The sequence below is a fragment of the Etheostoma cragini genome, chromosome 19 (genome assembly GCF_013103735.1).
Source record: "Etheostoma cragini isolate CJK2018 chromosome 19, CSU_Ecrag_1.0, whole genome shotgun sequence".
Classification (NCBI taxonomy): domain Eukaryota; kingdom Metazoa; phylum Chordata; class Actinopteri; order Perciformes; family Percidae; genus Etheostoma; species Etheostoma cragini.
The window spans coordinates 6,342,451-6,363,359 of record NC_048425.1 but is presented as its reverse complement, the minus strand read 5'-3'; the positions used below and the strand labels follow the sequence as shown (position 1 = coordinate 6,363,359).

Sequence of the window (20,909 nt, the reverse complement as noted above, 5' to 3'; positions counted from 1 at the left end):
ATGAAATTAGTGATTAACGTAACTAAATGCTACTTCTTTTTTTTAATCTATGCTGGAATACAATAATGACAATCTTAGCGATAACATGTGAGGATAAAACTATTTGAGTGAAATTTAACCATAATAAAGCCAATTATGTTTCAAAAAAGGCTTACTGAGAGCTAGCTAAATGGTGAGGTTCACATGCTAACATTGTGACAATGACGAGTTTAGCATGTTAGCATGCTACAATTTCCATATTAGCACTAAACAAAGTTCAGGATGGGAAAACTGACAAAATTAACAATGTGTGTGAAATATAACAATAATTTAAAAATAATTTATACTGTTTATTGCTTCCCAGTGGGGAATTTACAATTTACACTCTTGTTTGTTGGTAATCACTACACATAGGCCATTACAAAAAAAATCCGCACAGTGCTTTTTATCATTTCATTCATTTTATTACAAACAAAAAAAGAAAGAAAAAACAAAAAAGGAGATGCATCATCATTGACATGTTTCACTGCCACTCATTTGATCGGAACCACTACATACACAGTGACACAAGATACCCAGAAATTGACACAAAACTCTGGAGGGAGGACAAAGAAAAATAACTAAGTGCTTTTATCATTTAATTTCAGGGGTTGCAAAAACTTTAGTATGAAACATAACTTCTAAAATGGACTATTACTTGGGAAGATCAGTGTAAAATGTCTGGGATTTACAAGATAAATTAACAGTAGCTATCATTTTTTAGTTTCAATTTAAAGCAGACTGACTAGGATTTACAGGTTGACATCAGGTTCTTAATTCAGTTTGATGATTTTGCATTTGTTCAGCTATGTTTCTTAAGGCGTTTTTCAATGATTGCAGTATATAAAATGTATTTCCAGCCTTCAATTTTCCAGATAACTGTGTATTTTTACTGTGGTTAGATAGTATACATTTTCTTTCTGCTCATAGAAGCATTTAGGGTTACATATGGCATATCTTTCTATGTATGTTTATGTCATTTGCAAGCCCCAAATCTAAAAGCAAGAAAAACGAGTTTTCTTGTAATATATCGACCTCTGAAGTTAGCTAAACTTCTTTGTTTGTGTTCTCTTGTAACATAGGACAATCATGGCAAAGAGGTGCATTTGTGTCACATATACTGTATCGTTTTTCTTATTTCTCGTTACAAAAAATGTCTCATTTGGTAAAAGCTTTTTCTCGAATAGCAACAGAGAGAACAACGGCAACATTGACGACAATACTCATAACCGCAAGAGTAAAGTATATCACAGGATTTTGTATAAAGAAATAGAAACTTAGAAAAACAAAAGATTGATAAAGGGAGGGGGTGTCAAGGGGAGTGTTTAAGGTGATAGATGGGTTTTATTAACACTAACTTGCTGATGAAAAGGTTATAACATTCATAGGTTTCTGAAAAATAACGTCGTCGCCAACCCCTAAAATACCTCAAAGCTCTTAACATACACTAGAACCAGGGGAGCGAAATGGGATGGTGGCAAATACTTAATGTGGTCGAACAAGTCCTGAATATAATCATCATATTATACCTTGCTGCACGTGTTTTTATCTTAACATGTACCATTGAAGAAAAAAAAGAAGAATAAAGAATACCTGGAGCTGTGCTTGGAGCTGCTTGGACTGAGAAATCAGAGAATTAGAAACTGTATTAAAACTGTAGGCACAGCTTGACACCATCCCCCCCCCCCCCCTTCCACGAGACAGCATTATTGTGATTAGAGCATGCTTAAGGGGATGGATGCGGCGTGTAGAAATGATTTTAGTTTCACATGCAGCTTCCTGTTGAGGGCAGGAGAAGGAGGAAGGGGAAGGATACATGGTCTATTGAGAGATCTAAAGGTTTCTAGGATTGAGGTGGGTTGAAAGTTGTGTGTGTAAGTGTTGTGTGTCTAATAACTGTAAGTGTGTATGTAGATGAGGTTAGAAGCATCTGAAGAGGAGAAGTAGGAGGCCTGTGTGAAGAGGCCCACTTATGAGGAGTATAATGGTTTGAGGCAGACAAGAGAAGGTCACAAGAGACAATATGGACTGTATACTGTAGGGGTGTGTGCGTGCGTGCGTGTGTCTGTTGACAGTAAGTGCACATGTGCGTGAGTGTGTTTAGGTTTTTGTTCTTGTGTGTGACTGTAGTTTTTCAGGGAGTATCAGTCAGCAAAGTTTTAGAAAACTTTTGTCTGCGTGTGTGTGCGTGTGTTTGTGTGTGTGTGAATGAAGCAACTACAATCACAAGCGGGTCAATAAGTGCACCCTAATAAGTTAGTCAATTAGTTGTAATACTGGATCTGTGGTTCAATGTTCTGAACAGTGTCACCACCAAAACTTTCTGGAGAGAAGATATCTTTGCAGCAGATGGGTTTCTATGTGTGTGTGTGTGTGTGTGTGTGGTCTAGTCGTCGATACAGATGACCTCTCCGCTGCGCTGCTCCCGCCGGTTGACAAGCGACTCTGCTTCCCGCTCCTTCTTTACAGACATGTGAGGCCCATTCAACACTGCAGGGGGGAGAGAGATGGCACAGTCTGAGTTGTCAGTTTAGTCAGTTCCACCTGTAACTTGTCTTTTTTTTTATGTTTTCTCTGCAGACTGAAAACAGAAGATTATCTATGAAACACAGTTTTACTCACATAGGAGTGCACAAATGCGAATACGCACATATTGTTTCAAGACTGCTATTAACCATCTTTTGGGCATGCATGCCAGGTTTGGGCTGGTGAAGACCACTTACAAACAAAGGTGTCCCTTAACAAAATAAAAAAAACTTCAGAGAGAACATTATAGACTCTGTTCTGTATGTTTACGAGACATTACTGGGACTTTTTTTTTTATATCTAGGGATCTGCAATGGTATTTAAATAAAGTAGATTACGTATTCCTGGGGAGCCTTTTTTTATGATTGTGAATGTCCAATAGGTTTGACATCTGGATGTTTGTGGATGTACTACTACTACTACTACTACTACTACTAGCCTACTAGTTGTACATTTTTCTTAGATGCACTTGTGTTTAAGTATTCCAAGCAAGTGGACTTATGTTTTACATGTTGTGTAACGTTTTAATGGAGCTGCATGTGCTGTATGTTTAGCATTTTTAAAGACAATAGTGTAATTACAGTAAATCAGGCAATTACAGAGAGATTAAACATGCTTATTGTTCTCCATGTTCTCAATTTTTAAGTTTACTTTGAATATTAAGAAAATAGGGGAAAAGATCAGACTCAAAATAATAATAAGAAAGGTGGTTAAACAATTTGTAGCACAAACCCCAAACCATTCTCTTCATGGAATCAAAATCTTTTGCAGTGGAGTCGACAAGGGAAACAAGAAGAAGTAACATCCTCTATTGCAACATAAAGCAAAGTTTATGGGAAATATGCCCGTTTCTAAAAATTTCTCTGGTGCTGAGGGGGAACCTGCCAATCATCTCTGTCTTGTTTATTGATCATAATGCAACCAAGGTATTATAATAAATTAGTGAAAGAGTAAAGCATTAAGACTTGCTTGATAATACTCTGATAATCGTTTTAATGAGCAAACTTGCATAATACAGTAAATTAATATATAATATTACTTATACAGCATCATGTTTACAATAATGATAAAACCCCAGAAATGCAAAACTTTGAACCTGGAGAAAATGAGGCTGACAATGAGTAAACACACACATACACACACACACACACACACACACAAAGTCATAGACACATTAATACACACACAGGCACATAAAGTCATAGGGACATAAACATAAAAGTTTAGCGCTCCTATCAAGAATAACCCAAGAATAGACCAACAGCGCTCCTCTCTCCCCACCCCTGTGCAGATCAAAAATGCGATAAGGAGTGTAATGTACATTGGCCGAACTTTGTGTGTACCAGAGCGGGGATCACTTATCTGAACACGTGGCATTTTGCCAGGCCAACAAAGGGGATAGAGAGAAAGAAAAGAGACAGAGTCAGTGTGTGTGTGTGTGTGTGTGTGTGTGTGTGTCAGACAAAATCTGATAAGAAGCTAAACAAATCGGGGTAAAGACTGGGTGAAAGAGCACGAGGAACTAAGGGTGCAGAGCAAAGACAGAGAGTGAAGAGAGAAATGAGAGATGATGAGATGGAAAAAAAAACGGCAGAGTGCTCTAGAAGAGGACCAAAAAAAATACAGCCTGACCGATATGTAGCTACGGCCAATAATCCAGCCAGATAGTGCAGTAAAGCAAGGGCAAAGATGTGATTGCATACTTTGTCCACCAGAGAGCGCTGACAAGTCCATTTTTGAAATGTGAAATTTCCCGCTTCGTACATGTTTCGGTCATTATTGTTAAAAAAAATTAATTTAAAAGGATCTATATTAAAAAAAAATCATAGAAATTAATTATAAATAAACTGTCTATTTTTGACAATTTTTAAAATTCCTCTTTGTAAACCCTAAGATTATCATTAAATCAAAGCCTGCTTTTGATAACATATTTTTTCAGTAATAGCATATTCAGTAACTACCTCACCATTAAGTAGTTTTTATTGTTAGTGTTACCTACCTACACACGATGGTTTTACAGAAAGTGATTCAGCGTATAAGCTTGTTTTGAAAATTAATTGCATCGATATCAGCCTCACTGTTCACTGCTCCCCCAAACTGTAACGTTTCCTACTTCTGTTGCTCCACATTAAAAACGTTCAACTAGCAATACACAGGATGGCTTTTGTTGTGAAGCAGTCACATGAAACACAATGTCGTCCCCGAGGTTAGCGCTGACCGCAATTGTTCATCAAAAATAACAATCTCGGTATCGGCCTTACAAAAATCCAGCATGACGTGGGCTCTACAAAAAAGGCATGGAAGGTAAAGAAGTGGCGAAGGAATTCAACGAGACACTTGGGTTACGACAGATAATGTACAACAGATTCCCTCTACGATGCCAAATTCACCCTTCAATACTTCACCTCTTTCCATCCAAACTCCTCCTCTATCCCTCTCTCCATACTGATCCCTCGCTCTCTGCAGGCTGCCTGCAGCTTTACAGTAGCAGCAGACTAGACACATAAACATTCTCTTGTCCCAAATTAGGTTGGCAGTGATAATTGTAGTTAGGGTAAAAAAAAAAAAAGAGATAAATCCAACAGCCCACATCTGAACATACTGTATATCTAAGATTTCCATTATTCATCTACTATGCCTAAAACTTCAACGGTTCAAGTTCAGAAAAGCAATAAAATTATTGCTGGCCACCATGTCTCTCCCTGTAGGTCCTGCCTACTATCTGATAGAAGTGAACGCTGCCATCTTGGCAGGAAACGCAGCATTTTTGCTTGCTAAAAAGCTTTGCGTGAGTGTATCTATGCCAAAAGCTTCCATCAGGAAGAACCTTCTGCCTCGAGCCTGTCAGCTGTTTAGAAACTTAAAAAGCTCAACTTTGATTTTAGAATGAATAGTCTGTCCAACTGAGATTTGAAAAGAGTTTTGTAAATCCTAGTGTTGCAAGAGTTTGGAAGTCAAATTATCAATCAAGGATTTGACTGTAAAAAAATGTATTGCATGCATGTCTATGCTTCTCTGTGTTGTTCTTTTAAGGCTGTGTATTGCACCTCATGATGTGAAATGGGATTATTGAAAAATGGTCAGATTCATATTGTTGGTTACAGATTCTTTGATCAGATATTTCCTGATTTAAACCTGTATTCATTGATTTTTTTGAGCACTTGAGTACAACATAGACATATCGTAACATTATAAAGTTGATATGGCTAACCTGTGCTACCTATTTCCACCTCTAGAAAACACGGGGCAACATTTGCATTCATTTTGGACATGTCTGTCCACCTCCCCAGAGGCATTGCAAATTTTAGTTTTAATTTCTGTTTTGGTCCCCACCAACTCCTGAAGGCATTATCTTGCTCTACTGCTGCAACATGCTCCACAATGTTCACCAGCTAGTCGCTAACTGAGAAGGTAGCGTACAGTGGCTTTGTCAGAGCTTTTTTATCTTAAACCAATAACCAAAACAATGATTTGAAAGATGCTAAAATGTAGGGTAAAGCTGAGAGGAACTGCAGAGTTGGGTGATAATTCTCAGTGGGTTGCAGTTTTGCGTTATAATTGTAATACTTTTAGACAGTATTTTGTTGTATGGTTGCTTTGTGTTAAAATGAGTGCCGTCAGTTAAACGCATTAACGCAAACCATTTATGCATTTTGGCCCAGCAAACTTTGTAGTTTTTTTTTTACACATGCTGTTGCAACAACTAGCAACGTTAGAAAAACTACAACACCATACCGGATCTAGCTAGACCGGAAACAAAACAACATGCACGTCACACACACTTGTTTGGGCTTGCGAGCCGGCCAAAGAGTAGTAATGTTACATTTTGAGAGGATGGCGAGCACGAGACGCTGAAATGGATGCCAATAAGATTCTGAATGAAAGTTTACTTTTTAAAGTTTCCAAATGGTTCCATTGACAAGACCAAAGTGATCTGAGTGTTTTGTTGTTGTGCACTAAGCTACCATCGCAGCACGTCCAGTCTGAAATACCACTTGATTGCCAAGCACACAGCTGATGCGAATTCTCCGCCCCCTCGTCAAAGTATGTTTTACCCCTTTTATTGATGGACAGTTTTACACTGTGTGAGATTATTTGCTCCAAGTGTTAATGGTATGTGTGAAATTGAACACTAAAGTAGGCTGTATGCCAATGTTTCTTTCAATAAAAAAAACATTTGCACAAAGCAAGCCGATCCACTTTTCCATGTTGATAAGAGCATTAAAATGAGAAAAAAAATAATGGGACTAAAAGAAATCAAGGGACATTTAGAATAGATATAAATGTGCGATTAATTACAAGTTAACTATGACATTAATGCAATTAATGAAGCTTAAATATTTTAATCGTTTGACAGCACTAGTTAAAATTAAACATTTGAAAGGTTTAGCTTATTTCGTGATAAACATTCTTATATTCCTGACAGTAAGGTATGCAAAAAAGTATTGTTTTGGAATAAGTAAAGAAAGTTAGGTATCATATTGCAACGAATATCGTACATTTTAAACAATACCTTGTTTGGATAAAAACGGCAGAGCTACCATGCACACAAACACATGTACTTTTCACATCCATACAGCATTCCTCAACCTTTATACATACAGTACAGTTCTCATTGCAGGCCATCCCACTGCTACACTTCTCTGGTCTTTAGGTCCTTCCATCTTAAAGGGAAACACCACTCAACTTTAGCTAAAAAATACTCAAACGTCCTAGAAATATTGTGAAACTGATTGTTCACCTCGCTACCTTGAAGAAACAAGGCAGAGGTGTTTGCCCTGCTCATTAGTCTGGGATGTCACAAATATGTACAGCTCTACTGCATACACACTGAGCTGGAAAAACGATGACACAGTCCAGAGTGTTGTATTTTCTCAGGGATCAGGGGACGTTTTCCAGGGTGGAATCCATCACACTATCACTAAAAAAAGAAGCTTGAGGAACGAAAATGTCTCCTTGAGCTTCAAAGTGAGTCTCCCCTTTTTCTTTCAATGACAGATTACAGTCTTTAGCTTTGGGGAAGAGCTACTCGTAAATACAGATTTGCTGGGATGAGGCTTAAAAAAACAGGAAATGTGAGTTCAGTGGAGTGATATTCCCCTTTAAGTGACAAGAGAAAAAAAAGGTGCAATAGTAAATATGCTTCGTAATACAGTACACATCTCAATTGGGTCAGAGCAATGTTGCTACTGACGGCTGGACAAAGGCAACTTCTACGTTTTTTTTTTTATATCTATGGTTCTTCTTTCTATGCTTGGTTGGAATGCTAGGGCAAAAGAGTCCATGGGAAGAAGTGTTTTAAACTCTTTTTCTTTCTTTCCTTTTTTTGCAAGATAATCTGAGTTCATCCCTTTTTATTCCAAGTTTGGATTTCATCTGCCTGTGCTTAGCAGAATAAAGTTCTTTGCAGGTTTTCAGGTTGTGTGTGAGGTCCACAGTGTATAGATGTATGTAAGGGACTGAGAAAGAGAGACAGAGAATGAAAGACCGTGGAGGAATGAGGGAGTACAGGGTCAGAGCGAGGGGACAGGCATGTTCAGTCAGTCGGCGGATGAAGAATTGATCCAGGGGGAAATCTTTTTCTCCGCAGAGGGAGAAACAGAAAAAGAAATCTGTCTGAGGAGTTTTAAGAAGAAAAAAAATCCTCCTTTGTTGCATTTTTCTCCATTTCTGCATTCATATATGAATTCCTGAAAACCTGTGATTGCATTAACATACAATCTTTTTCCATCCTTCTACAGTCCAGACATCTTTCCCTGTCAAAGACAGATTTTAGGGCATTTTTTCAGTAGTGTCTTTACTCTTTACTTTGGGAAGGATTTGTTTGTTCCAGACAGGTCATTGCTCTTTTTTCACTGTCTCTCTGCCTCCCCCGACTCATCATTAGTGCTTGAACTCAGAGCCAGCTTTTCACCTCTCCCTTCTTATTTGGCCCTCTCTCTGCAGTTGATTACTTGTTTTCTTTTAAGTGCCGCCACATATTTTTACTTTTCATTTCCTCTCCTTTTTGCCTCCCGTCCTTATTTGAGCCATCCAGTGAGTTTTACTTCTCCCTTTATATTCCTCACATTCCAGCAGTGTCAAAGTGCTCTGTCCTTGGGTCCTTTTTGGACTTCCTCCACATGCATTCAGGTTTTTGTTTCTCCTTTTCAGCTTTCACTGTCCCATTTTTGTGTAATTCCTGGATGTTTTGCCCAAAGGACCTCTCTCTCTTCTTTATGAGTCTCCTCCTCCCTTCAGGGTTTCTTTGGTCGCCCGTTGCGCGGCAGGTTCTCCACCGTGTTGCTGAGCCGGTACTTGACGATAATGCTGTGCACCGTGGACTTGGGCATCCTCAGCTCCTGCCCGATGGCCCCCTCGGACTTGCCGTCCTTCCAAAGGTCCACCACTCGCTGCCGGTGCACCACATCATGCTCCTTGGTCTTCTGGCAAGCAGCGTTTGGCCCTCCGGCGGATCCCCAAGCAGCACCCCCGGTGGCCCCAGCAGCGGCGGCGGCTTCTGTGAGGGCAGACAAGCGGCAGACTGTAGTGGAGACTCGGAGAGGGGAGCAGGATAATGTCACACTTTACTGGTCCCCGTAGGGAATTTTAGTTTGCCTCCCTCCTCTGCAGGGAGGTCAGAGGTCAGGGGGGGAGCTACTGGAGCGGGCGGGGGTTCATTGTTCTGCTCAAGGACACTTCAGCAGGGCGGCTGCTTGCAGACATGTGGGCTTGAACCAGTGTGCTCCACTTGAAGGGCAATCTCCCTAACTTCTACGCCCATAAGGGGGGAAGTTTTTTCTAGAATGTGGGGTTCCTTTCAGTGCAGATGAGTAGCTTCCTCATGGTAGTACAGATGGCTGAAACAGGTTTACCAAAAATGCAATTCAAGAAATAGTGCAAATGCTGAAATATTGCCATGTGTGAGACAGCAAAAATCCTTCATTGGAACATTTGGTGTATTATTACATTTTGTAGTTCACAGAGTGCAGCTAAAGCAGTAGATGTGTAGTTTAAAAGTGTCACAGCAGACATGCATATTTCTGGATATGTTTTGTATACTCAAGTGAGGGAGCTTCTCTCAGGAGAGGACTATTAATGGAGGGAAGCTAGGAGGTCACGAAATCAGAGAATTGTGTTGTTTTAACTCCGTCCATTTCTCCAGCTCACGTTTTCCATCCCTGGCTGAATCTAAAAAGGTCAGGAACCAGCGTGACCCTAATCAAGACCATAAATATGGGCTCATTTTCTGCATGCCTGTGCCCTGCCAGAGTTCAGGGCGTTCAAACTGCACTGAGCTCAGCTCAGCTGCTCGCCGCGAGGCCCCCGCAAGCAAAACCCACGGGGCAACACAACTCGCGCACGACTATTTCTGAACAGCCAACGCTGGGCCCAGCCCTCCACCGGTTCACAAGTCACAACACAACGTTTACACAACCAATCCCCTTCTGTGGTTTCTGTCCTTCTCAAAATACCTTGGTACAAAGTCTGAATGCTTCTTGGTATGGCCAGACACGGAGCATAATGACATTTTCAGAGATAGGCCCTGGCTCTCTAAAATGCAATGATTTTGACAGATGTCTCAGTCTACAATTACATAAATCAAGATGCACTGAGTGAAAGGCAGGCCCAGCACTGAGAGAGCTGGGTGTTGTGGTTTTAAGCGCAAAGCTATTGGGGAATATCAGGTTTTACTAGTTATCTCTGCCACATCTCTGCTATCTAAACATCTCCAAACACGAATACACATGCAAAGCCGAGAGTGCGTCTGGTGAGCATATGCTGTTACCAAACTAATTATGAGAAAATAAATTCACTAACTGCCACTGCGCTCTGACAGACTGCAGGCAAGAAGAGTTGGACAAGAGACCAAAACAAAACAGAGTCTTTCTTTTTATGACTTAAATTCAAAATCTTTTAACTCAGTATGTAATGAGAGCCACAATAGGACTTCACAAGACAAAACAAAGATTGGAAAAGAAAATACTCCCCAGACAGGGTTGATAGATCTCCAGACTTGTGCTTAATTGTTGCACAATGTGTTGTTACTGCTGAGTATTGGTTTTGAGGTTGGACATTTTGAGAGATGAAAATGCCTTAATATAGCAGTGCAGCACTGTTGTGTTTGATTTTAGTAATATCTATTTCAGGTGTCTATCTGGCAGCCACATCAGAAAGTCTGCCACGGATGTGTTTTTCCAATATGGACTACTTTCTGGATTTTTGCAGGTTTCACAACTTAAGCTGCTCAGAAAGATAAAGTGTCTACTCAAAGTGTTTAAAACAGTACTGCTTTAGAAGCCATCAGGTATTTCTTTGCTCCACATATTTAAGGATTAAATTGAAATTCAAGAGTTAAATAACTACACTCGACCACAAAACTATCATAGACATTTCCCAGAGTCAGTAATTTTGATTCTCCTAACTGAATGTTTTTTTTTCCGCAACAACATAACCATATAAAGATGAAATTCCTCAGATATCTTTAAATAGAAGCAACATTTTGGACTGGTTTTGTCCATCATCAGTGCAAGTTGCCAAGTAATCAAGCCCAGATCTCTGAAGCTGGATCTGGGTCTCTGTCAGGGTATCATGGAGGCCCTGCAGCTCTGCTGGAGCTGACGTGCATGGCACTGCACGCTGAGGCTACAGCAACCACAACTGGGATTAGCGAGCGTGGTCTGCTTGTTTTCTCGTATAGATTTCTGATCCTGCTAGAAACTGTTGACGATAAAAAAGAAATTGTACAAAAAAAACGAGGTATCCCTCAGTACCTGTCTCCTTTCAGTAATGTTAGATAAAATATATTTGGTGATCTAGTAAAGTCATTTTGTGCAAAACACAAACTGAACCTAAATGTGCACTGCACTGCTTTATGCAGTCTTTTTTGCAAAAGAGGCATTAAAAAGATTATGACATAATCAGGCTTATTTTCCACTCAAGAGCCGAGGAAGACATTACACAACAGTTTTCACAGGCCGAGTGGTACTCCTCTCATTATGAGTGTCATGTGTAAAATTGGTGGAGGTCCCTTTTAAACATGTTTACTTTTTCAATTATTGTTTTCCGCTTGATCTCATTAAGCCATTTCCTGTCCAAAACCTCCCATAATTATCTTCTATCACTAGGTAGAAGACATGCAGGGATACACATGGGAATCCTTCACCTCCGCAAGGAAGCAGAAATCTGGCTTAAACTGCCAGCTTGCCAACTGTCAAACAGATCAAACTGGTATGCTTGTGTAAATCATCTTGAATCCTATAATTATGGATGCCTTAATACCCTGTGATGTTACCGACAGGAACACTCCATCTCTCTCTCTTTCTCCCACACACACCCACCCGCAGATTCACACACAGAGCACCTGCAATGGCAAGTGAAGACTGAAATGACTCTCAGATCACTCCTTAAGAAGTTTCAAAACATCAAACATTTCCCTGCACATTGACATATCAAAACACAAAGTGCTGCACCTTTACATGAACAGTCCGGATTAATAAGGCATCATTTAATATATGTCATATGACACCTATTTATAAATCTTGAGATCTGAATTTTTTCTTGGTTTGAGCAATACTTGCCAACAAACTTTATAATCCTGACAAAGCCATTATTGACAGCAGTAAAGGATATCAATGGAGCTTCAAACACCGACCTGATATGAAGGATCCTGGCGGCATCTGACTGTAGTTGGCCCCTCCCATGTATAGCGCGCTCGGGGGGGCGGGGGTGAAGTGACCTCCGTAGTTGTGAGGGGTTGCGTAGGGTCCTGGAGGTATGGGCTAAACGGAGGAAGAGGAAGACAAGTTTTCTTGTTGTGCATGTAGGTTGTGATTTATGACAATAGAGGATAAATAAGGGGTACAAGAGGACATTGAGATGAATAAGAAAAAACACTTTTAAGTCATGTGCGCTGACAAAAGAAATCTGCTGACTTTATTGTGGAGTGAAAATCCACAGGTGGGTGACAAGATAATACGCCCCCTCTTTTCACTGGCCGTCCTCCATCTATTAATTTTCCACTGAATGCAGGCAGCTCGAGCAGGTTTCAACTTGTGAATGTTTTGATGTTTTGTGTGTGTGTGTGTGTGTGTGTGTGTGTGTGTGTGTGTGTGTGTGTGTGTGTGTGTGTAGGCTGCTGACCGGGGGGGTGTGCGTCTCAGTGCCCTTGCTGGCCAGTCGGCTGAGGATGCTCCTCTCGGACATTTGCAGACGGGCGGCGATGGGTGGGACTCTGGACAGCGTGGCCGGTAGCCGGGTAACGTCGGCCTTCATGTCACTCAGCAGCTCCTCCAGCTGGTTCAACACTGCAATGACAACAACAAACATCAACAACTACTACTACTAGGTGTTCACTTTAAACCATATGTTCACATTTTAGCGTCAACTTCCTGCTACTTTTGTGCCTCTTATTAATCATTTAATACTTTATTTGGGTACTTCATTGATTGATGCAGAAAGTAGTGTCTGTTTCCTTCCGAAGCTTGAGTTATGTAAACAGTGGAAAGTAAAGAAAGAGTTATATTATTCCATTCTTTTTGTGTCCAGGGTCAGTTCAACTCAAGGAACTGTTGAGGTTGACAACTTCTGTAAAAAAACTTGAAAAAATGTCTTCCTAGTTCTTAAGGTTGTTTTTAGTTATATTATCTTTTACATGGTCTATAAATAGTATTTTGTCATCTGACAAAGTTTTTGGGGATTTATATATTTTTTTTAAAGCCCACTTCCCATTCTATTTTTCTAAGAGATTTCCTTTCCCATCCTTTATTATCTTGTCACTCTGTCATCACATCCCATATGAAACTAATCACCCGTAAGAAACTAGCAGTCACTTTGCGATTTGATAAATATGTTTTAAGCATTTGTTTAGCTCAGCATCGTTACATGCACAAACACAAGACAGAAACTAAAACAGTAGTGCACGGAGCATGTTATCATTTCGACAGAACAATATGAACATGGACAGACTTGCCAGGGAGCCAGTGAGAAAATGTTTGGACCTATCGCTTTACAGTGTGTAAGATTATCTGCTTGGCTTTACTAAAGTCAGCTTCAGGCAGAGTGATATGGTCTCTGCAGGAAGGACGACTGATTGCACAACAATTGAGAGCATGTTGATGCGTTTCTCTCTTTTATTCTATGCCTGTGATTATCCGTTAGTCAATCTCTCAAACTCTGTCTAAATCTGTCTGCCTGTCTCTGTTTAAATGTGTGTGTGTTTTATAAACTGTACAGACGTATAAAGAAAAAGATTTTAACCAGGGGTGTTTCTAGGACATGAAGACGTTGGGGGCTTAGCCCAGACCCATTTAAACCAACTGAACGTAATGCATTCAGAGCGTATCCCAAAAACGTTTGGCTTGCCCAGCTTGTTAATAGCCAGTGTATGTCTTTTCAGCTGCCCAGAACATTTTGAGCTTCAAACACTTAATTTCCTGCATTCTGGCGTACATGTTTGCACACATTTCTAACTTTTCTGCATCAGTTTGTGCTGGAACTATCTTTATTTATGTAAAGGGAAACATAGAAGAGGATTAAAAATATAAAACATAATGGAATATAATGCAGTAAGGCTCTCAGGCATTCTGCATTTCTTTTCAAATATTTGTTCTCCTGTAGATCAACAGGAACTCCTAGACTGTTATGTTTCAGGTGTGTTACGACACCTCAACTCATCCCATCTTTGTTTTCTGGCTTTGGAGGAGTTGGGAAATTTTGAAAAAAATAAAGTTATAATATTACGAATTTGGAACAAAGTCACAGTAATTCTACCTGCACCTGCTGTGCATTATGCTGCTCTGCTGATGTGCTAGATCTCAGAGTTTCTGACAGAAGTTTAGGGAAGCGGTTGAACACTGATTCAAGCAACATGTGGGGCCGAGGCCACAGAAAAATGAGCTAGCGACGCTAAAGGTTTTAGCCCTAATTATTGGTGTCATCCCTTTATCCCTGACCTTTGTGCAGGACAGCGTTGGCTGGCTTGTTGCCAGCCAGTGACTCCTTGCTGAGATGCTGGTGTGACTCCGCCAGGCACTCCACCTCTGTAAAGCGTGCATTGAGCGCCATGGCCGGGTGGCTGGGGTCCTGGGTCATGTTCAGATAGGCCGCCCGTCGCAACTGCTCCTCTATCACCAGCGCCTGCTCCAAAAGCTGGAGGACAAGAGGGTTATACTGATGTCAAGTAGAAGGGAACCACAATCATTCACTTGCCTTTTTTTAGTTGTACTGTAATTTCACTACAATCGTTTGGTCAGATTTTATGTCTGTGTATTTCAACCATAAACCGGGAAGCAAATGTTACTTGACTGTTTAAGATGTATGGAACACATCTTCAGTATTTGAATGTTTAGGTTCATAGCAAACACTGCTGTTTATTTTAGCAAATAGGGTGACTTTATGAGACACTTTTTATTGTTGTGATTTAAACTAATATGTAAAAAATCCATCTTGCTAAGAAAAAAAGTATAAACAGCAGGAGAATGAGAGAGCTACAGTAATTATTTATTATGCAGGGTTATTGATCACAGAAGAGCTCCGTATCCTTCACACTGGATTCAAGACATTTAATGAATCGTTCCATCTAGCAATCCGTCTAATAAAAAAACTTAATTCCCTTACAACACAAGCTACTTGGTAAAAGAAGAATCTGCTTCAAAAACACTTACTGATATTTAAAATATGCATGTAAATGAATACATTTTTTGATGAAACCCACATTTCTAATCAAAGGAAAACTGACAAATAAATTTGTATTTTTAATTTAATTTAAACACAGACAGAAATGATAACAGGGCTTAAAAGCTCTGATGTTTGCAACCTATTCTACAGAATATACTCTTATTATATTCTGTCTTGGTTAGCATAGTGACAGTAATGCAAGCATTGTAAGGGAAATGGAGCTTCATGTTGTGATTTAGTTGTTTGTGTGATGTCCAGTAAAAAAAAAAAAGCGCTTATTTGTTGCAATGTGCAACTAAAAACATACTAAGGATCATTTTGTTTGAAAGAGATTTATTTGTGCTGTCCTGTGCATTCTTGATGGCAGAGTTAGAAAAAAACTCCAATAATTTAAAAGGAGAGATAAGGAGAAATGTTTAAGAGACAGAGATACAGTAAATGAGGATGTTGAGGGCAGGATCTGAAACATGTGAGCCGCTCAAAAACAGGATGAGAGCTGTTCCAGAAATGCAGTGGTCAGCAACACCATCCAGCCAAAATGTGGGTCTAGGGGCATCTGTCAGCCGACCATCAAACATGTCAGGGGATGGAAGACACTGTAAAAATGTTCCTAAAATAGTTTGTTTGCTTAGAACTAGGGCGTGCACTGAATTAAGTTTATAGCACAGACTATTTAAAACTGTAAAATCCTGAAAGTTGGCTTTGAATGGCTAGTCAAAGTCGAAACCTAATTTAAATCTAAATTCTTCCAATTATAGCCAACATTTTTGCAAAGTTCTTGTAAAGATTTTTGGGGGTCATTTTAAGGCCTTTATTTGTACAGGACAGCTGAAGACAAGGAGGGGGAGACAGGGGAAAGGACATGCAGTAAAGGGCCGCAGGTCGGAGGTGTAAACCTCTTTATATGCGAACATTTATGGGTGTGTGGTCTACCAGGTGTGCTACCCAGGCACCCAAAGTTCTTGTTTGTTAGAATTTTTTTTAAACTTTATGTTAATAAAAAAAAGGGTTTTTGTAGAGAAACATGTTTATATATTTACAGGTACTGGAAGAAATATCATTATGTCATTGGTACGGGAAAAAAAATCAATAATGTTATAGCTGCTCCGCAGCAATGGTTGAGGTCTGGCATTTTGAAGAGGAAAAGGAAAAAGCGGTGGATGGAGAAGAGGAGAAAAAATGCAAATAAACAAGGGTTCTGTCAGCAAAAGTGCCACACACAGATATTCCTTACACTGAGTATGCCTGAGGATCTTCTAAAATAAAATATCTCTGATTATATGTATCTCCAATCCCCACAGCACAATGCCAGAGTACACAGCGGCATGTTAACCTAGGACACAAACTAATGACCTCAGCATTTCAGTGAAAAAGTTGTAAAAATTTTCTATGAACATTGTGGTATTTGTAAACATAACTGTATGCAGTAAAACGTTTTAATGCACTGTGGGCTTTGATATATCAACAGATATGAATCGAACATTTGTGGAGAACAGTGTGGAGATGATTTCCTAAAGATTGGTGTTAATAGAGCCCAAAATGTGTGAAGAGATAGGTTTAAGTAGCTTTGAAGGTTTTTGAAAAAAGTAGATTGCTACTGGGTGAAAGCAGGGCAAAGTTTCTGCTCTATTAGCGCTACAGTTTGACTCGGACTGATTAGTTTGGCACAGGACTGGACTGGGCGTAAAGTTTGGTGACTTTTGTGAAGAAGAAGAAGAAGAAGAAGAAGAAGAAGAACTGACAAATAAATCTGGTGTCTCCACTTCTGAAAGTCAAGTTGTAGACGTACAGTGTTGTCTTACCTTGAAGCGTCGAGCCAGGAACTTGTTCTTCATCTCCAGGAAGTTGCCTTTGTTCGCCTGCGATTTGAAAGGCTCATTGACGATGGCGAACTGGGGGTCATTCTGGATGTCCTGCCACCGGGCGTAGCCGTGACTGGCAAAAAAGTCAAGGGTCACGTAACACTTTTGGGCAAGAGGCAGTATGAGGCAACAGTGTGTGCTAAAAGTAACAGTGAAGCTAAACACAGAAGGTTTTCAGATTATTTCTCCAATGGAAAAGTTATGAAGCACTTAAGAATTAAGTAGTAGAAATAGTTTGACATTTTGGGAAATACACTAATTCACATTCTTTGTAAGAGTTAGGGAAGAAGACCTTTGACACTATGCATAATAATAATAATAATAATGATAATTATAGAAAGTTATAGCGAGCAGCAAGTTTTCAGTCTTCACTTACCATAAAGACTGCAAAGAGCTAACCTGCTTCTAGGTAACAAAATCTGCCTACCAGGACCTTTAAAAACCACTAATTTGCATGCTGTAACTCATTACAACTAAAACGTTAAAAAAAAAGAAAAAGAAAGGTAAAATCAACCATATATACCCTTGGGAGGCTATTTTGAACTTTGGCCCGAGCCAGGCTTGCTGTTTCCCCCTGCCTCCACTTTATGCCAAGTCTTGAAACAGATATGAGAGTAGTATCGAAATGTTGAGCCCAAAATGTTGAGCTATTCCTTAAAGCTGAACATTGTTTTTTGATGGGGATTCATTTAATCTTCTTAAAATACAAAATTGCAGTTATTTTAGCACAAATAGGCCCTAGGCAGCTTCTGAAACAAATCATTTCTCCCCTTTTATTTCAGTCTAACAAGGCCTCATGATTAGCTTGCAGAATAATGAAAACAGTCTAATGTGAATGCTGCATGCAACATGGTCTAATTACCATAATAGAGGGAACAACATGAACTAAATGACCCACTACATTGGCTTCCAGCAGACACAGTTTGCTGTTTACCGAGCTCTGGCTGGCTTGTTGACTTATTACGCTGGGCTTCTGCCGGCTTATAGAAAAATAAACACATTGGGGTCATCGCTCGGGCAACTGCCGTCAAGGATACATAACGATTCCCGCCAGCAGCCAGAAGTCGTGTCGGCGGTGCCAGATCTCGTTCATCTTCCCCGAGGAGATGGCAGCTCGCTCCTCATTCTGCCAGAGAGTGTGCAGCTCTGTGGGGTGAAGCCAACACAAGCTAAAAATGGTGCTGGTCTCAAAGTGCTTAGCTAGCTGAAACCTGGCTGCAGGTGTTTCCATGGCACAAAGAGCTTTTCTGTGTTTGTGTTCAATGTGGAGATCATTTTGGCTTTTGTACAGAAGCTCTGGAAAGCAAGTGGAATATTTTTCTGTTTTAGTTTGATGTTTTTCGACAGCTTAGTCACTTGTTTGGACTAGCTATTAAGTTATTTTCACCTTTTCACCTTTTAAAATGCAAGTGTCAATTAGGACTGGGCGATATGGAGAAAATTGAATATCACAATATTTTTGATTAAAAATACCTTGATACAGATACCACAATGATATTGTAATGTTGACTATTGGTGCTTTCACAAACTATTCACACAATGAGAGTTTAGATAAATAATCATCAGTGATGTACAGCAGATATAATGACTAAGTGGGTAAAGGCAAATAATATTGTAACAGTTACAAAAGTCTGTTAAGTTCTGAAAATGACATAATTTTACTGTAATGCAGTCTTTAAAACCAGAAAAACTTTTATGCCATATCACAATATCGATGTACTATCGATATAGTATCGATACATTACCCAGCAATAGTGTCAATGCTACATTACATTTATACTTTGAATCATGTTGATAGTTCTTTGTATATCTAATGAATGGGGATGCAGTTCTGGCTTAAAATATTAAAGCACAAAATATATAATTGCACTTGTTAGAAAGGTTTATGCAGAACTGACCAGATTGGTCACCCAGGTCTAAAAACAAAGCACCCTTCCCCGGTGTTATCACTTCCACTTTAGCAAGAGGCTATTGTTGTGTCCATGTGTCATATTTGAAGTCCAAGAATAATTACAGTTTCTGACGTTCTTGTCAACATCCAAGTCAAAATTGTAAATGTTGAAGAAGTAAACTTAGCTGACTAAAGTTGTTAAAAGAGATGAAGTACAGTAAAGTTAGGGAGAGTTACTTAAGTGCCCTACATAGAATCCTCAAATGCCTTCCTGTACATACACTACCACATAGACCAGCTGAATGGATTCCACAACCACTGCAGGTGAATCAGTACTGACCGGTGAAGCCCCCGTCTGCGATGTTGAACATAAAGCGAGGTCGCTCAATGGGAGGCCTCCCGTTACCCTTGGGCGCAGGATCCTCCCTTGTTGCTCTGGCTTCTTTCCCAGCATCCTTTTCACCTTTGACTTCCTCTGTTTTTGAGTAAGACGGTAATTCTCTTAGCAAAAAACATGTTGCTTGTGTATTTATGGCAGCTTACTATAGCAGACCGTGAAGCGTATACCTTTCTTCACATCAGACACCTCGGTTTTATCCTTTGCATCTGTTGTTTCAGTTGCTGTGAGTGTCTCTTCCCGCTTATTTTTTTCCTTCTCCTCCCCCGGCTTTTCTCCTTTTGCAGGAAAAAAAACCATTTCATTAGCAAGGACTTTGCGTCAGATTTGATCTAACTGACTTATCAAGTTTCTTTCCTGTGTTTTTGTTTTTACCTGATTTCTCTTCTTTGACCTCTGCGTCTTGTTTTTTCTCTTCTTTACTCTCCTCTTGTACCTTTTTCTCCTCTGTTGTAGCAGCTGTACTGTCAGTTGTTTCCTTCTTTTCCTCTTTTTTCACATCGCTGTCCTCTTTGTCTTCGTGTTTTGGACTGGGTGATGCATTTTGGGATGTGTCTTTTGTCGTGGAGGAAAGCTATGGAAAGCAACACAATAGACCATCACTTACTGAATTGTTTGTTTGCTTCTACAGAACTGAAAAAACATAATTTAACTATTATTCATTTGAATTCCTTTTATTAAGTTTACATCTTATTCTATTTGTACTTCATTAAACAGACCACACCAGTGTATTTGTGTGTTGTAGCCTTTTTTGCTATTAATTCCATGTACTTAACATTTTGGATGACTATTTTCCAAAGCATGTTGTAGAGTTTTTTTTTTTTTTTTCTAACTGATAGGCACTTTCCATTGATTTTTTACATCATGTGAAAATGCTGCTATACAATACACTAACTGGCCTATGAAAACCACAGTATTTACAGTAGGTGTTTTAGTTAACAGTGTCCCACCTCTTCAGGCTCTGCAGTCCTGTTGCTGTCCACCTCTTTCCCCTCATCCTTTTCTTTCTCCTTCACTTTCTCTTTGTCGGACAGGGCCTCGCCTTCCTCTTTGTCCTTCTCTCCCTCCTTTCCATTCTTTTCCAGCTTGTCTGATGGAGCAGGGGTTGCTGCACATAAACAGTATGGCTAGATTACTCTTCAACTTTATCTGGTGCCTTTTACACAAAGTGCCCCCTGCTGGATCTGGTGAATGTGACCGACCATGTAGGTTTGGTTACCTGGCTCTGAGGTACAAGGTGTGTTGTTATAGCTGGCTTCGGGGGTGGGCGTGGTGGTCTTAACGACAGGAGAGGAGGCCCTGGAGGAGGATTTGTTTATGATGACCTCAGGCTTGAGCTCTGGAAGGCTCCACCGCCCGTTGATGTGCTCAAACTCCTGGATCTGGACGCAAAACACTCAAAATAAATAAAATTTAAAAAAGCTTTGCACACGCTGACTTAACTTAATACCAGCTTATTTAAACACACCATCCACGTGCCCTGCTATTTTTTCAACAATAGCCATTCAATGGTTTTATTTTCAGTAATTATCTCTCTATATACTGTTATAGTTAGTGG

General features: G+C 39.8%; 1 protein-coding gene and 2 long non-coding RNA genes across 8 annotated transcripts in view; 2 read left to right on the top strand and 1 right to left on the bottom strand.

The window, feature by feature from the left end:
• Positions 1–421: 421 nt before the first annotated feature.
• Positions 422–20,909, bottom strand: part of chd3 (chromodomain helicase DNA binding protein 3) — a 41,333-nt gene continuing 20,845 nt past the window's right edge. For 2 of the 6 annotated variants that reach the window (XM_034856987.1, XM_034856985.1), the window contains exons 30-40: positions 20,571–20,733; positions 20,302–20,459; positions 19,727–19,925; positions 19,522–19,629; positions 19,295–19,429; positions 18,101–18,209; positions 17,004–17,136; positions 14,478–14,673; positions 12,667–12,830; positions 12,179–12,305; positions 7,763–9,043 (exon numbers count right to left, since the gene is read on the bottom strand). In XM_034856987.1, coding sequence (XP_034712878.1) covers positions 8,781–9,043; positions 12,179–12,305; positions 12,667–12,830; positions 14,478–14,673; positions 17,004–17,136; positions 18,101–18,209; positions 19,295–19,429; positions 19,522–19,629; positions 19,727–19,925; positions 20,302–20,459; positions 20,571–20,733 — 1,755 coding nt within the window. In that variant the 3' untranslated portion in view covers positions 7,763–8,780. Of the gene's footprint in view, positions 2,509–7,762; positions 9,044–12,178; positions 12,306–12,666; positions 12,831–14,477; positions 14,674–17,003; positions 17,137–18,100; positions 18,210–19,294; positions 19,430–19,521; positions 19,630–19,726; positions 19,926–20,301; positions 20,460–20,570; positions 20,734–20,909 lie in introns of those variants that run through there. The other 4 variants (XM_034856989.1, XM_034856990.1, XM_034856988.1 and 1 more) reach the window with 4 other exon arrangements.
• Positions 2,266–4,156, top strand: LOC117934968. Its single transcript, XR_004654638.1, has 2 exons — positions 2,266–2,402; positions 3,972–4,156. It is a non-coding gene; the product is annotated as an uncharacterized LOC117934968 (long non-coding RNA).
• Positions 11,417–12,035, top strand: LOC117934969. Its single transcript, XR_004654639.1, has 2 exons — positions 11,417–11,754; positions 11,883–12,035. It is a non-coding gene; the product is annotated as an uncharacterized LOC117934969 (long non-coding RNA).